At 30.6% G+C, this 17,910-nt stretch overlaps 1 protein-coding gene across 1 annotated transcript in view; it reads left to right on the top strand.

Moving 5' to 3' along the window:
• Positions 1 to 5,788: 5,788 nt before the first annotated feature.
• The window catches only part of LOC134727351 (uncharacterized), a 35,518-nt gene continuing 23,396 nt past the window's right edge, over positions 5,789 to 17,910 (top strand). Inside the window, exons 1-2 of the mRNA XM_063591731.1 lie at positions 5,789 to 6,055; positions 13,862 to 13,932. Of these exons, the coding sequence (XP_063447801.1) occupies positions 13,878 to 13,932 (55 nt within the window). The 5' untranslated portion in view covers positions 5,789 to 6,055; positions 13,862 to 13,877. The remainder of the gene's footprint in view (positions 6,056 to 13,861; positions 13,933 to 17,910) is intronic.

Here is a 17,910-nt window from a genome sequence, read left to right as displayed (position 1 = left end):
AAGAGTAGTGGGGGAGGGGGCAATGACCATCCAACTTTTTGGCAAAGTTAAAGACAATATTGATAATATTTTTTGAGTGTTATGTTCAGAAGTTTTTGCCTGTTTAGTCTACGCCTACACCACTTCCTTGTATTAACTTGTGATATCTTTCTACAAAAGTCTATTTATGAACATTATTAATAATTGGTAGAGTAATGAAAAACATCAGCCTACACCTCCCATGTTTTGTTTTCATCATTATGATAAGAAATTGTAAACAGGATGAATGTATTGTATATAAACATGAAATTAACATTATCAATCATGTTTCAAGTTTATGACACTTTTATTGTAGTTAAAATTTTTGTTGTGAATAATTATTAATTAGATGTAGCTCTATATTATTTTTTTTTACTTGTTTATCAATTTATTGCTAGAAATTACTAAAAGCATCATTTCATGATTTTGTAATTTTGTATTTCATATTTAATTTTTGTGGAAAACTTGTCTTTTGTATAAAGACAGAAAAATGCTGAGAAATAAGGAATGATTTTAAAGTTTCCTACAAAGTTCTAAAATTTCCAAGGTAAGGCACTGCTACATATCCTCAAGTGTGCATGAATATTTTGGGAAAAAAATGCTCATTTTTATTGTAATAATACACATTTTTTTTCTTGTGTATCATGCACAATTTTTGTAACATAATGTATGTTTTGAACTTATCTGTTAGTATGATCTGTCTTAAACTTCTCAAATTTTACATATTGTAATGGATGCGGGTATTTTAATTGTTACATTCATGCTTAGCAGGTGTACATAGTCTTCCAAACTATACCTTGGGGAAGTGTTACACTCTTAAGGGAGGAAAAAACTAAAGCTTAAATAATGAACAAAAAGAGATGCAAAAAATACATCAATGAGACAGCAACATAACAACACAACAAATCTCATCAAAAGGCCAAAATAAAGTCTTCCAAAAAAAACCATGATAAATAGTGTTAACTTTGTCAATGTGTTCTGTTGTTCAAAAAGTTATTGGGATATTATAATGTTTAGGTCTGTAGAATATAGAAGGTAAACCTCAATAGACAAGAGAACATAATTGAGAAATAATTCATGGGGGCTTGAATATATCGGGATTTTACTACGGGTTGGCCCTTTATGACAAATATTTTACCCTGAGCGATTCTAATAGTACAAATACAGCAAGTCTTTTGATCAAATCACTCTACGTGGAGGCTAATATTTGCCTTTCCCATTAATAAACGCACTATTAAATTGGTGTAAAAGAACAGAGCTAACTAAATTAATGACATGCTTAAATTATTTAAAATAATATATTTAGGTAGTTTTGGATGAATTTAAATGAAAATTTATACCACATTTTTGACATCGATTGTTTATGTTTCTTTGTTGTGTTGATTTTTGGTTTCACAAGCTTGTATTTAATTTCCCATAAAAAATGCTTTATTTTAATGTCATCATTCTATGATGTCGGGAAGCTCATTGATAAAAAAAAGCATATGACGTCACAAGGGAGTACAATTGGAACAGGAACAGCCCAGCAAATACATTCATATTTTACCACTTGTGTGTACTCGAAGCATTTGAAGGACGTCATATTAGAATAAGGATTTTGAACTAAGGGAGACAACCCTAAGCTGGGTTGACAGTTTTGGATATCTCCTGAGTCATACAAGTAAATGTTTTATTATTCCATACAAATATTGGCATTCAATTTGCCCTCGCATGCAGTAAAGTTACAGCTATTCATTGGACTACACATTTTGTAAAGGTTATTCATCGCCCTGCTGAGTTAGACAAAATATCTGAATTAATGCATACCTCATGATATTTTTATCAGATTTATTCAGTTTAATACACTATTAGTTTTAATAAAAACGTAATTTTGATCAAATGTTTTAAGTTCTTTGCTCTATGGTCTTAAATTAATTATTGATTATAAAATGTTATTTGCTATTGGGTCATGCCATTCTTGTCAGAAAAGGGTAGAATTATACCAAGGAATTGTATATTTTAAATATACAATTCCTTGATTATACTAATATAAATCAACTACATATTATCAAAAGTTTATTCTTTGTATATTTTCTTTGTTTATATTGTTATTTATATTTTAGAAATTAAATTCTAGCACACTAATTGGTTGATATGTTTTTATGCCCCACCTACGATAGTAGAGGGGCATTATGTTTTCTGGTCTGTGCGTCCGTTCTTCCGTTCGTCCGTCTGTTCGTTGTAGCGTTCGTCTGTCCAGTTACAGGTCAAAGTTTTTGGTCAAGGTAGTTTTTGATGAAGTTTAAGTCCAATCAACCTGAAACTTAGTATATATGTTCCTTATGATATGATCGTTTTAATTTTAATGTCAAATTAGAGTTCTGTCCACTGAACATAGAAAATAATAGTGCGGCATCCATGTTACTGTACTGGTGACACATTCTTGTTGTTTTTCTTATGTGAGAAAAAGCTGTTAGCTATATAGCTACATCTGCCACATGTTCTTGTTCTTATTTCTCCTTAACAATGTTACAAATAAAATTTATGACAATCATACTACTAGCAGGCTCCCTTTAAAAATGAAAGAAGTTACAAAGGATGCAATAAAAAAACATAAGTTGAAGAAATTTGGCAACACCATAGCATAAGGAAAAATTATTAACAGACAAGTTCAGTCCACAAGACACTACACTGCTTCTATTGGGTGTTTAACTACCTTGACTACCTATGAAGGTTTTGTAGTACTATACAATAATTAAACAACATGAATCTCACCCAAAATTGGATTGGAGACCCAACTACTGGAATATGTTAATCGGAAGATAGATTAAACTTATGGGGATGCTGCTGCAATTTAGCTCCATAAAAAAAAGGAAAATTCAAGATTTAAAATATGTTTATATAGGTTGTTCGGATCATACATCCTTTGGTGCAGCTTTTTATTTTTTTCTAAATGAATGGCATTGCAATGCTCTAAGATAAATTTTTCATGTAGTTTTTACATCATGACAAGTTATAGATCGACTAAGAATTTTGTTCCATTACAATGATTTTTTAACTGTTAGGGGACTATGTATTGCGATGCAATACTCACAGAATGCTTTGTTTAAGATGTTTTTTTTTGTACACCAAATATTTTACGCTTTCAAAACTTCGACTTCCAAGTGTATAGATATAGGAAGATGTGGTGTGAGTGCCAATGAGACAACTCTCCATCCAAAAAACAATTTATTTACAAACCATTATAGGTCAATGTAGAGCCTTCAACACAGAGCCTTGGCTCACACCGAACAACAAGCTATAAAGGGCCTTAAAATAACTAGTGTAAAACCAACGGTCTAATCTATATGAGAAACGAGAAACATGTATAAATTACAAAATCAATCTCTTTATAAATATTAATCCATAAATTGGAATTACACTCAATCAAAATTTTTTTGGTCAATAAAATGATGTAAAATGATTTAATGCACGTAAAATGGAAAGGAATAATATGTTCATGACCTTCAAAATATATTAATGATATCAAACATCTGACTGGACATGAAACCCATGCTAACTTTTCATAGTTCAATTGGTTTTTAATTTGATTGATAACTAAGGAAATGATTATTTGACTTGAAAGTACAATAAATTTAACATTATCTTTGATGTAGATATTTTACTTACAAGTTTTTTTTCTAATATTTTAAATTTATTTTAAAAAATAACTTCAATATTGGATTGTTGCCACATAATTTATAGCATTCTATATTCGAACATTGAAAATGATTGATATTAAAATAATGATATGTTATATTATTGCCAATGAGACACCTATGCACCAGAGTTCAAATAAGATAAATGGGTTTTTTAAGTAATTACAATATAGGTAACCCAATGGCCCTCAATAATGAGAAAAAAAAACTTCAGTAAAGACGGCTATAAAAGGCCATGACAAATGTAAAATAGATCGAACGAAAAAACTAACATATATACAGATATAAACCAACGGCAGCCATTGAACTACAGTCGTCTGCTAACTTGGGACAGGCAAAGAAATAATTTAGCGTGGTTAAACATTTTTGTGAGAGCTCAATCCTCCTGACTTGCACAGTGGAGTTATAGTGCAACATGAGATCAAACTAAAAATCAGTTGCAATTGTAATATGTTTAGCACAAAAGATTGAAACGAGTATAACTTGAATTGGAAACATTACGGTGACCAATGTAATGTTTGGAGGTTGCACACCTCATAGAGACGACCTTGTGGATGACAATTCAAAAATGTCGTGTCGCCTGAAATCGACCAGCTCTGTCGACACAAGAACCACCAATCCAATCAATTAAAGTTCTGATATTTTTTTATTGCCACTATTTTTGTAACAAAATAGAGCTGTATTTAACAATATCAGAGGCATATAATACACATTTAATATTGTAGTATATGCCTCTGACCGTGAGTATGTTCGCCTGAAACAGTTTTAAAATAACACCAAATATTATTTTTTTGGAATAATGTTGATTTGGTTTGTTAGTAAATACTCATTTTCTTCTAGTGCGTTAACATGTCTGTATATACTCATTTTCCATTTATGCGTTAACATGTTAGTAAATAATCGTTTTCCTCTTATGCTTTAACATGTTAGTAAATACTCATTTTCCTCTTATGCGCTTACATGTTAGTCAATACTCATTTTTCCTGTTATGCGTTAACATAAAAGTCCGTATCAACATACTAGAATTAAGTGAAGTAAAATTGGCACCTTTAAAGTTATTACTGTCACTGGTTTGATACCTTTCCAGGCGGACTGTGGGTTCCCTAGGGGTATCAACAGCCCAGTAGCCGGTGCTTTGGTGCTGGCATGAAACATACGGACATTGTTTCATAAAATTTTCTGTTCCAAATTTCTGAAATTATTTGAAATTATTGAATATAATATCCCACAATCAAAGCTCTGATTCATTGTCCGGCTTTTGCAACCCTTTTTGTCCTATTTGTTTGTTTTTTCTTTTGTTTTATCAGCTCTTATTTTTGTTATAAAATTGGACTTTCAAATATTTTGCTGTCGATCATTCCTGTACAGACATTTATTGTTAAATTCCGTATATATGGTGCTGTAAAATTGTTACCCATTAAAGCTAAGCATATTTCATAAAAAGAACTTTTTGTGGGTCCCATTCTGCGTTGCAGAAGGATTTTTATTTTCTTTATTACACTAATAAATATGCAACAGTAGTTGTAAATGTGACGTCATGGTTGACACATATCTATGAACTACATATTCTAGATTAATCTTCACAATTAATTAAACACATTTTTGAAAGCCTTTGACCTCCTTTCATGTTTTTACATTATTTTTGTTTGGTCTTTATTCAAATTCATATACCCTAAAACTGAAATAAAAATGAAAACGTATGTATAACTGTTTGTTGATTTTTTTCGGTTGTTGTTTCAGCAATCTTTGAAGCATACTCGGAAGTATTAAATATATCCCAAAATGAGTTATGCTAGATGGTTAATCTTGACATAAGATAAAAATATTTTATCAACAAATGTTTGTGGTTTTATGAATATTAAGTAAATAAATGACATACATTCAAAATAACAAATTACAACGATGTCTTAAAGGTGTTACAAGTATCATTGTTACAGATGATCAGATGATACGCACAAAAGGTGATACTAAAAGTTAATATTTTGTGTGATCTGATTATTGTCCCCCAGGTATCAATGTAACGTCTTGTCAAGGAGCAAATGACAGACATGCAAAATAAATGTGCCTCGGGGCTACGAACATTGACATATCCGAATACATCACTAACCATATCAACAACTATGGTAATTTTGGAACAAGACAAGGAGCACCAATAAGTGATCATTTATATATTCGGAATATTTTATGAGTGTCATTGTGTTGTTTTTCAAGGAATATTTTCGTTTTTAGGATATATTGTTTTCGTATGTGAAATGTAGATGTGTTTTGGATTTAACGATTTCTGCTGATTGTGCATTTTAAGAATATTTTTCAAAGATATTACATGTAGAAGAAAAGTCTATAATTGTCAGAACAGACATGTAAGTAATCTTGTACATAGTGTTTTACTTTTGAAATTTACATACATCATATATATATATATTATATGTATTTGATATATTGTACCACTAATATAATGTCTAAATGTTGCATCAGCTAAGTTTCTTTTTGCTTTTGAAGAATTTGTAAAACTATTATCGAATTTAATAGAAACAACCTTTCTTTTTACAATGGGAAATAGTTTTTTTTTTATAGACAAACCACTTTAAAAAGAAACAAACATAAAAACAATAGATACATACAAACATAAACAACAACAATAGTCTCTAGAATGTAACAGGAAACGTTTATTCAATATAGTTTCTTGAAGAATGATTATTCAAAAGTAATAAGACGATTTGGGTTTTGATTTTTAAAGTTATGTTATAATAATAGCGCCTTTATTCTTAATTTTACACCCACATATAATTATATTAAATTAATTATTGAAAGGTAAGAACTATATACGTTCTTGTGGTGATGTTTTTATGTGACCTTTGAACATTTGAAAAAAACAATAAATAAGACGTTTTAATGGTCATTATACCCGGAAGTTTATAACGCAATCGAAAATATGTCAAATAAAAGGGCAATATTGTAGACTTTGTGACGTGTTTGATGAACTGATATTTTGTCATTGATAAATATACTAGGGTATATATAGTGTCGAAATAACCCTAACTTTTGTTAATACCTTTATAATAGTGATCAATCTGATTAATATGTTAAATGTGCATGCTTGTGTGTATGATTGAACATAATATATTGTATACTTAATTAGTATATATTCCCATGCAGGTGTATGTTATACCGTCTAGTTTTTTTTATACGAAAGCGTCAAATTATTATGAAATACGAGCGTATATTCTTAGAAAACTATATATATCATATGTCAGTTATATATAAACAGTCACAAGTAAGAAAAAGGAATACAACATACAGAGTTAATAAAGAAAGAGGGGAAAAGATGAAAGATAAAAATAAAATAACCCAATCAAAATCTTTTTGAATAGCAATTTCTTTTCTTAAAAATAGTTGTCTGATGTCAATTTACAAAGGGCCCTCAAAACACCTTAAATATCTACTTTTCTTAGGTACAACAAATCAAGTTGTAAACAATTATTTTGAAAGGCACAATATCTATCAAATTAAGCTACCTTTGTAAAAAAAAATGAAATTTAGTCGCATATTTGAAATGTAGGAAACCTCTCAAGGAATTTGACATAGAATACAAATATGCGGGAATGTCCCCCTGTGGAATGTGATTTGAAGTAATTTCCTTAACCATATCTCTGAACAAACACTAATTACAAGTATATCTACTTCACAATAAGACTAAATTAATCATAAATCAACGTTATACAGTTAATATATGTTTGTAATATATTTGTCTATAATAATTTACTGGTAGCAATTAAGATGCCATCTTAAGGAATATTGTCTAACTATATATATTTTTTTTACCTGAATAATGCATGAATTCTATTATAAAGATATTTCTATAATATTTTTATATTTTTATCGTGATATTTGTTCCGAATTTATAATTAAGACCAAATACACCTCCCTTGAGACTCAATTTATAATTAAGACCAAATACACCTCCCTCGAGACTCAATTCATAATTAAGACCAAATTCACCTCCCTCGAGACTCAATTTATAATTAAGACCAAATACACCTCCCTCAAGACTCAATTCGTAATTAAGACCAAATACACCTCCCTTGAGACTATGTTCTGTATATGAAATTTCAATGTGTGCTGTTACCCCAATATCCAAAATTAGGTTCATCGTTCACATAAATGACATCTACTATGCTTTTCATGTGCATGTTCTAAGTCAACAACTCTTTATTCGAAAGTTTTCTTTAATTCCAGTCTGTCATTTTTGCTTTTAGCATGAATAAAGCTGCTGATTTTTTGTTTTCAATAATTTTTACCTTTTATAAAAGAGAGACGAAAGTTACCAAAAGCGTATTCAACTCCTTAATTGAAAAAAGACTGACAATGCCTTTGTCAAACACAAACGAAAAAGACCAAATTACAAAAACAGAACACAAATCATAACATAAGAAACTAAAGACTGAGCGACATGATCCCCACAAAAAACTAGGGGTGATCTCATCTGTTCCAAAAGAGTCAAAAGATCATGCCCCGTATATGGCACCCTTCGTATTGCTCATATTAGAACAAAACCAGTGATAAGTCTAGTTCTGTTAGCCACAATCGAGGAAAAGAGGATGGAATTGTGCTTACGACAATTGGAACATATATTGATATAGTTTTTTTGTGGGGTTCGTGTTGTTTATATATTCTTTAGTTTTTCTATATGTTGTGTCATGTGTACTATCATTGTTTGTCTGTTTGTCTTTTCATTTTAAGCCATGGCGTTGTCAGTTTATTTTTGATTTATGAGTTTGACTGTCCCTTTGGTATCTTTCGTCCCTCTTTTACAAACATTATTGAACGGTTAATAAACTCATGATAGCGCCCATAATACTTTTTAAAGGGATAGTTTTAGATTACCACTAGGAACTCTAGGTTTCATAGGTTCTTTCCAATTCTAAAATGACGTCCTTATTACGCTTTGTAAACAAAGCCGTGTTCTAATGAGCACAAAATATGTTTGACACATGCGCACAAACTTACTGTTCAAATCTACGTTATTTACATCGTTATCCTTTAAAAAATATACATTTAGGCAGCTAACATAAACTTTTATTATATATTTTTATGAAACCACATATGTTTACCCTGCTCGTAGTTTTTAAACTTATCAAATATGAAATGCAATGCACAGACTCCTCGAGGAGGAAACGGGAACAGCCAAACATTTTCACGGTAATTTCGTACGCTTCGACCTATCAAAATACTGTATTTGTCCTATTAGAATCGAAATAATTCCTTCATGTCATGCTCTATGCTCATTTTAACATGGGTAGGCATTATATTTGACCACATTTTACACCTCGCTAACGCTCAGTGTAAAATATCGACAAATTTAATGCCTACCCATGTTAAAATGAGCATAGAGCATGACATGAAGGAATTATTTCTTAAACAGCAGTACTTTATCATAGAAACCATTATAGGGAAATCAAGCTCTGGAATATCGTATCAACTGTGTTTTACTAGTATATAATATGTATGCAGGAGCTTTACAGACATTGAAAGTTCACAATTTAATAGCTGAGATAATCTCTTTTGTCGTTTTATTCCCAACCGACCCTTATTGTTATATTAAAGATGCAAGTCAAGATTAGGCAGATTTAACTGTTTATGTGTGTATTTTTCATTTTGAGTTCAATGAGATAAAGCACCAAAATTTGAATTATTTCGTGAGCGGAACGTGAAGTGAGAGGGTAGGGCTAGATATTGTCTTTATTCCTAACACTGAGCTCTTGTATAAAGTCAGCCTCATATGATTAGACGAACAAATACACAAAAAAGAGGATCACAGTTGGTTCCCATGGAAATGTAGTTTTTTTGTTGAAAAACACGCCCAAACAAATATTTTGTCAAATGTGGATCATTGATCTTAATTTGATAATGTTACTCTCAAAGAATTTGCTGTTAGAATTAGAGTAATGTTTGTAGCAAACCGTAAGATTTGTCCTTTTCTAAGACAAAATTCTTGTAATTACTTAGCCGCCATCCTTTTTTATGAAACAAAGCACAGGGTCATTATTTTATATTTGTCTTTTACTTTGAATTGGGTATACTAGTGTAAAAGGTAGAACAGTGAAATGTTTTAATAAAGAAACTTAGATCGTATGTACTCTTGTTGAAGTATGTGCAGTGACCTATAACTGCTTAAATCCTTGTCTTTTGGTGAAATGGATTGTTGTCTAAGTGTCAATTTCACCTCACTTTATTACAAGTCTTTAATTTTAATACAAACACGTGTATAAAATTATCTTACTCACTTTATGTTTTATTAATAAACGTATGAAAACTTGCGTTAATAATTAATTATGCAGCTGACATTTGCATTTTATATGTATTTTTATCGTCCTGTTTAACAAATTGTGAATTTTGTCCCGCTTTCACGTTAATGACTGAAGATGGGCCATTGTACAAACATATTTTATGATATAGTAAATCATGTATTACGTATCAACAAATAATTACGTCAATGTTAACCGTTTTAATAATATTTCTCTACTTTTAAAAAGGCTGATTAATTTCGTTTTTAAGAGCGCAAAAAATAAATCTTTTTCATTTCTATAGTTTCCACATTTTAAAAAATTTGCACAAATTGCATAGAAACGTCGCAAGATACTGGTGTCACCTGACGTTACTTACTGTAAGACGTTATCCAAAATAAAAACGTTAGAATGCACATTTTTCAGATGGCTTTTTAAAATTAACGGATTCATGGGATTTTATGAGCGAAATTTATGAACTTTAGATTCATGTTTTCTTAGATAATATACTAAGCTTTTTATTAACAAATAAAAAAATAAAAAGTTAATTGAAACTGTTTGTTTAATATACATTTTAATTACAAAAGCAATCGTGTTTTTTTTTAATACACTACGCACTGTTAACATGCCTAATGCACTCATGTATACACTGCAGAAGCTTATACGCTTAAAGAGTGATGTACGAGTTTGGTAACCATTAATTTATCAGGGCCCGATATATGAATTTAATAAGAGGTAGAGAAAACAGGAATACGTACAGTTGCAAAACATAAAAGAAAAAGAAAACGATATTACACACAACCAACAAACAACCAAAAACATCAAGATTTAGCAAACGTGACGAACCACATAAAAAAAATCCCTGTTTTTTTTCTTTTTATTGGGGGAGCGGGGTACTAGGTATGTGATTGAGAAACTACTTTCTTTTACTTCAAATATATCTTAAAATCAATGATTTAGAACTAACTTGCACGGACGGTGTAATACACATGAAGATTTATGTGCGTCTGTAAATCATGTAACACATCATTTTTGGCGACGGGAATTCCTGATAAAAATTTAAAAGGTAACAAAAGGGTCATTCTAGTACTCTATTTATCAGTTTATTTTGTAAATAAAAAGATTGACATTGTTTTTTCTCTATCTGGTCTTCACTGATTATTGTAGGTAAAAACATAAGACTTTTAGTACATCTATGTCTCTGAATTTTTATACAGTATATAATTTATGCTTTAAATTGGTGACATTAATTTAGATCATATATCTTGTTTTTTGTCTATAAAATTTATTTTAAAACAATTTAAAAAGTTGTCTATAGAATTTAATTAAAACATTGTAAAAACAATATGGATACAGTAACACCGCCAAACTTAAAATATGACACTAAATAACCTTATCATCCGCAATATGTAAAAGATGGTACGACAAGGGTGTCCACTAAATCGCCGGTGATAAAAGAAAACTATTTTGCAAAGGTGAATTACTGAAAGTCGGTCTTCAAGTATCCACTGAGAAGTGAATATTAAAAGAATAATAAATATGCACACAAAGGCTTATCAAGGAATTGTATATTTAAGTATACAATTCCTTGGTCTTATATTGTAAGTTCTAAGTTTAACCAAAATAATACGAAAAAACAAGATTTAGATTTCAACCATTATAAATCATGGTAAACTAGGAACCTCAACATATTTTTTTTTTTTATCATAAATACTTATAGTTTATGTGCTATCTTTATTATTCTGTCAGTAACCGTAGTGTACGTCAGGGCGTGTGATAATATACATGTATGATGTTCAATTGCCTGTGTAATCATGAACAAATTATAGTTAGTTTCCATAGTGATTGACATGAAATATAACATCTTTATTACACATCTGTCCTGTCAATGTCACACGATGGCGTCGACGATTTAGTGATGTAATTTCTACTGGACCATTAATATTAGATAGAAACAATAATTTAGTTTATAGCTGTCAGTTGCATTATGCAAATGTAAGCGTTATTTGTGTTCATATTAATAATTTAGTTGATATTAGCTTTTTTTTATTTTTATGACTTTTAAAACCATAGATTCATTGATATAGACATTTATTTGAGTGCGAGGGAGTCATTAAAAAATATTCAAATTATGCATAAATTTAATTTCAAATAAATTAAAAAATTTGAATGGGATCTCGCGCAAGTTTTCATTTCTCTTCAACTTCCTAATTTGGTCCTTGATGTTTCTTTTTGAATGACAGATTGTTGATTATTTTGACATAGTTACTTATTAGAGTTCTGGTTTCCTTGAGTGGTACGTATTTGTACCATATCTGTTAAGAGAGTAATTTTAAGGTTCATAAAAACTCACGAATACAATGATTTGAATAATTAAGAACAACATATCAAGAGAGTCGTGCAAAACTTTAGAAAAGACACATACTGTTGTTCTAAAAGGACGCAGACAAACTCAAGAGACTCCCCCCCCCCCCCCCCCCCCCCCCCGGTTCTTAGGAAAAACTGCAAAAGAGCCGTCCATATTACATATTAAGTGTAAGAAATTTCGTCATTTCAAAAAGGTGTCGTATCACCTGCATTTTCATGTGCACCAATTGATTGACGAATTGAGGGAATAAATGAATATTTTAAATGTTTAAATCTAAAATTTATGTTCTACACGAATATACCGTTTCCTATCAATCATCTAATAGAAAGGTTCATTAACTGATAAGTTTTCGCCTATCTATAAATTTTCATGTACAAAAAATGATTGAAGTATATTTAAACTATAATGTTCGGTGTTCCTTCTGACAAGTTGAGCTTTAGTTTGATTGTTCTAGTGAGGGTCTTTATTTGATGCTTCGGAGCTTGAAATGCATTTAGCGTCCTAACTTTTTGATCTATTGCGTTTATGTGTAGGGACCCCCCCCCCCCCCCCCCCCCCCCAGAAATCGTGACTTTGCACTGATGTTGGTATCATACGCTTGTGTCTCAAACTTTTTGTTTATGTTGTATCTCAATTACAAGACATCTAGTTATAAAAAACGGGTTTCAACAACAAACAAGTGTTTATACCAAAGATCTAGCTCTATATTTACACAGAGTCTAGAAAGTTTGCGAATAAATGATATACATTCATGTTTAGAATAATAATCAACATACACATATTTAAGGAACAATGAACGCTAACTTAAACTTTAACAAAGGCAAATGTTGATGACATACCTTGACCATTAAGAGAAACTGTCATACTAAAGCAATACAGAAATAATTAGATATCGCGTTTACAGGCAAACAAGTACTGTTAGGAGTCAAACTACGCAGGTTAAAGGTATTGTAAGAAGTCCGAACTCAGAAGCACATGTGAGGGTAGGGATTGGATATGTTAAAAAAAAAGATGGCTCTTGTCCCAAAATTGTACAATTTTTAAAAGTTATTTCTAATCGTTCACTTAATTCAGAGCAATGCGATTGTTAACATGTTGACACTATAATCCAATCGGTGTCTTTTCATTCTTGAAAAAAGTAAAATCACAAAAATACTGAACTCAGAGAAAAATCTAATCGGAAAGTCCATAATCACATGGCAAAATCAAATGAAAAAACACACCAAGAACGTTATTCCTGACTTGGTACAGGCATTTTCAAATGTAGAAAACGGTGGATTAAACCTGGTTTTATAGCGCTAAAACCTCTCACTTTAATGACAGTATCGGAATTTATTTACAATGATGCATAAACGAGTATTTATTACACTGGCCCTTTTCCATTGTTGTTGTATTCTGTTGCACATCTTGTATAGTTCGATGTATAGTTTCCTGCTTTTCGAACTAGTATACTTTATCTTTAATGTTTTTATAAAAAAAAATAGTAATGTTAATGACCCGTTTCTTTCTTTTAGGTGACCAAACTAGATAATGACCAGGTGGCGGTATGTGGTCAGTACAGCCTTTGCATTTCTTTTTCTCACAGGTTAGTGAATAAGTAAAGCATTTTTTCCCCATGTCATTAAATTACTGCTTACATTTTATAAAACATTTACAATATTTGTGGGTTTAACCCAGTCAGAGTAATGGATGATGATTACGGAAACCCAAAGGGCTTGAAGAGGATAGGCGAGGTAAGGTGAAACACCAGCCACACGTGTGCAATCAAATTTGATGTGGAACCCCATTCGTACAAGATCCTGAGTATTTGTTTATATCATGGTTGATAATAGTACAATGCAGATATATTTATAACTTATAGCGAACATAATGATATCTGAGAGAATTCTTTAATTTAGGGACCTTCACTATAATACAAGACTCGGTGCTTTGCTTTTGCGCAAATTTGGCATTTCATTTGCCCCAAAATAATTTTTCATTTGCACCACAAACCATAATTCATTTCACTAGACTAGTTAACATCAGTTGTGCAATATCATGTTGTTTTTTGTAGAATAAAAAAAATAAAATAACAGGTAAATCTTTGGGGGAAAAAAAATCGAAGAGTTGCATGAGTTCCAATGAGGATGTTTTAAAATAGGAGTTTCTAAATGAGATTTATTTATTTTTTGATTTTTTTCCTTTTATTTTATTGCTGCTGCTATTTACCAATCATAAGGATTTGTATAGTAAATTCTTTCCAATCAATTCTTTTCATTTGTTGTTTTCCTATTCAAATAATATTAGTCCGAATTAATGAACATCGTCCTAGAAAAAACTAATTCATAAGATGTTGTCACTGAATATTTAATATGCATATTGTCATAAATAACATTATTATTGTGGTAAAAACGAAGTATAGGTGTTTTGCCATATTTTATTGGTTACCGTAGTTTATTACAATGACAATATATGCAAATAAAAACAGCGTAAGTTATAATTGGTCTAATGGCGATGATAGGCACTAAAAAGCCTCGAACAAAGCACATGCCATATATTTACAAATAAAATGTACATGTCATGTTTGACATGTTATAGTTTCATAGGTGATTTCTAAGTGGGTTGACAGTTTCCTGGTCTTTAATGTAGAAAAGATTTGTTTCACTCAAAATCTTAAAAACTCGCTGCCGTAAATGACACATATCTTGCCTGCATTTAAAACTACTACTTGTGGAATGTTAAAAATTATTTAAATTTTATAATACTGATTGTAATACATTACAGTGATTCCGCATAATGCAGTCACCATCCAGAACTTTTTGTAAAGGTGGGAATGGTAGGGATTGGGGGGTTACTGGGGGCCCCACTAACTGGCATAAGGCGCTCAGTTCATGCTTCAGTGATTTCCTATGTAATCAATCAAATATTTTCCCCACAAAGCTCCCCCCCCCCCTTTTGAATCCGCCTATGGTATTTCCTTACCGGTAAATTGTATAGACTCGCCGAGATGGGATGGGTGGATAGACATGTAGTTACCCGATTGTAGTAATTTTTTTCGATGAGTTGCTGACTCAATGGAATTCAATCTGCATGTTCTTTTATTCAGATTCAATGGCAATTTTTGAATAGATGTTTTTAATTTGTATAAAACATAAGAAATTAAGAGACTGATAAAATAGTGAAATAAAGTATGATTTACATATCTGGAGATTTATTACTAAAGGAGATTGTTTTAGTAACCGAAAGGCGAGCATTCTTCGATAGGTTGTTCATTATCTAGATGAACATATTTGTACATGTATACATGTAGTATTTTGTCTATATATGGCAGTGTCTTTACAGTAATATCTATTGTACATGTACTTAGTACATGTAGTCTGCTTTTACATGTATCATGTCAGTTCATTACTCACCGAAATGAAAAAGGAAGAACTCAAAGCTGGTTTATGCCGGTTCCATAACAGGAACCATGTCATTGGTGAACTTTATAGTAAAATTTTCATGTTTTCTGTGCTTTATATGATTTGATATTGATGACACATATTTGGTGAAAGTTTGTATGTATTGCTTATACACAGTCGGGACGATCCTCACCTTTAAATATGAAATCGACATTTGTCTATAGTTGAAGACTGTATATTGACCTCCAATGTTTGTGTTTTCTTTTAAATTGAGTACTAGTATGTCGTTGGGTATCTTTTTGTTTTAATTTACTATCAGTTTTTAAGAAATGCTACTTGAAAAAAAATTCTTATAAAAAGAGGATATAAAAACTACCGGACGATAAACTAATTTTTTCATACAAGACTGGTTGGAAATCATAATTTTCAAAGGGGAAGACGTCTCTTTAATTAAGTACAAACCAATTGGGTAAAATGTTTAAATTCTGTATGAAAAGAATAAAAAAAATCGAAATTGAAGATATATTTTATTTACAGATTTTATTTAAAAGGTATGTAAAAGACATTGAGAAATTAAGAAATAGGAAAACATTCAAGTCTAATTCATCGCTATTGAAAAGTCCAGGGAAGTAACGAAAGATACATGTATAAGCAAGTCTGGATGTGGGTTTACAAAATAGAGAACAATATGAACCAAATTACAGAAAAATTGATATACAAAAATAAAAAGAGATAATAAAAAATAAGAATAGACTAAGAAGTTGTGAGGGGGGTTAAAATGAACAGAATAGAGGAAAATGTGCTTAACATATAAGTGATAGAGAGAAATGACAAAAAAAGGTTCATACAGTATTGGTAGAAGACCCCTTAAAACCAATACCCCCATATTAACAAAATTAAGATAAAATTCTGTGTAGCAAATACCCTTTTTAGAACAGCTTGTTGATTAATATTCTATTTAAATTAGACAATAGTTGACACATGTGATTAATTTTATTTCTGGTCCTGATGTCTTTTTATGGTCAAAAACTGTATCTAAAAGAGTAGTGTCTCTGGTGCTTACCATACCCATACTATAGACGCTTTTGCAGCCGATGGTAAAGGACCTTAACTTCTATAGTAATTGTAAGAGGATTTTATCATCGCATTGGACAAGTGCCCTGTCTGATATATTAAGGTGGATCATCGCTAAATATGTACTCAGATATACTATCTAATTTTTACAAAATGTAGCTTTTATGATGAAATTATCATTCTTTAAAAATCATTAAGTACGGGTCATCATGTTGTTCTAGCTACAAGTTGTGCAAAATTGCTAAATTTGGCATTAAGATTATTCATGAAAAACACTTCAATGTGAAAGAAAGACAGAAATCTATTAATCAGAATTTGAAATTAAATATTAGGAATAGTTTTGACTACATTCTTTTAGAAAATATATAGAAAAAACAAAGTTGTTTTATTGCTAGAAGTAAAAAAAAAAAAAAAATCTTTAACATCATTTTAAGAATTTTCACTACACAAATTATCTCCCCTTATACATATATGACCAAGACCAAAAGTTGAAATATACAAAATAAATTTTGGTTTATTAAACAGTCGTAATGATAAAATAAATAACGTAGTTTACTTCAAAATTATACATATATTAACCTTCTGTCCCAACATTTCAGATTAAAGCAAAGAACTACACCGGTGGTGTACTGCTATTTTACAATCCAGGGGCCTGGTTTTCGAAAGTATCATAAGATATGTCATAAGATATATCTTAGGACATAGTTTATGATCATCTTATGACTATCATATAATATGTCATAGGATGTAAATCAAAGCTGTCTTAAGGTAGTCATAGCTATGATGCTCTTATGACTGTCATAAGAGAACATTATTTTCTATTATTTTAAAAATGATTAAAAAGTGATGTTTATAAAAATGAAAATGAAAAGAATGAACATATTAATTATTACCACTTCTAATAGTTAGGAATATTTTTTTCCCCATTATAATGAAGATGAAATTTTATACAAATAGTAATTGAAATATGAGTTGATAATTTGTTTAAAATTAGTTTGTACTATATAATTAATCTTGAACTTCGCTTTCGTGTATTATCATACGTTATTTAAATGTGAATACTTTTTAGATTTAGTACATCGAGTACCCGCTTAACGAAATGTCCGTGC

The sequence above is a fragment of the Mytilus trossulus genome, chromosome 1 (assembly GCF_036588685.1).
Source record: "Mytilus trossulus isolate FHL-02 chromosome 1, PNRI_Mtr1.1.1.hap1, whole genome shotgun sequence".
Lineage (NCBI taxonomy): Eukaryota > Metazoa > Mollusca > Bivalvia > Mytilida > Mytilidae > Mytilus > Mytilus trossulus.
This window is presented reverse-complemented; position numbering and strand designations above follow the sequence as displayed.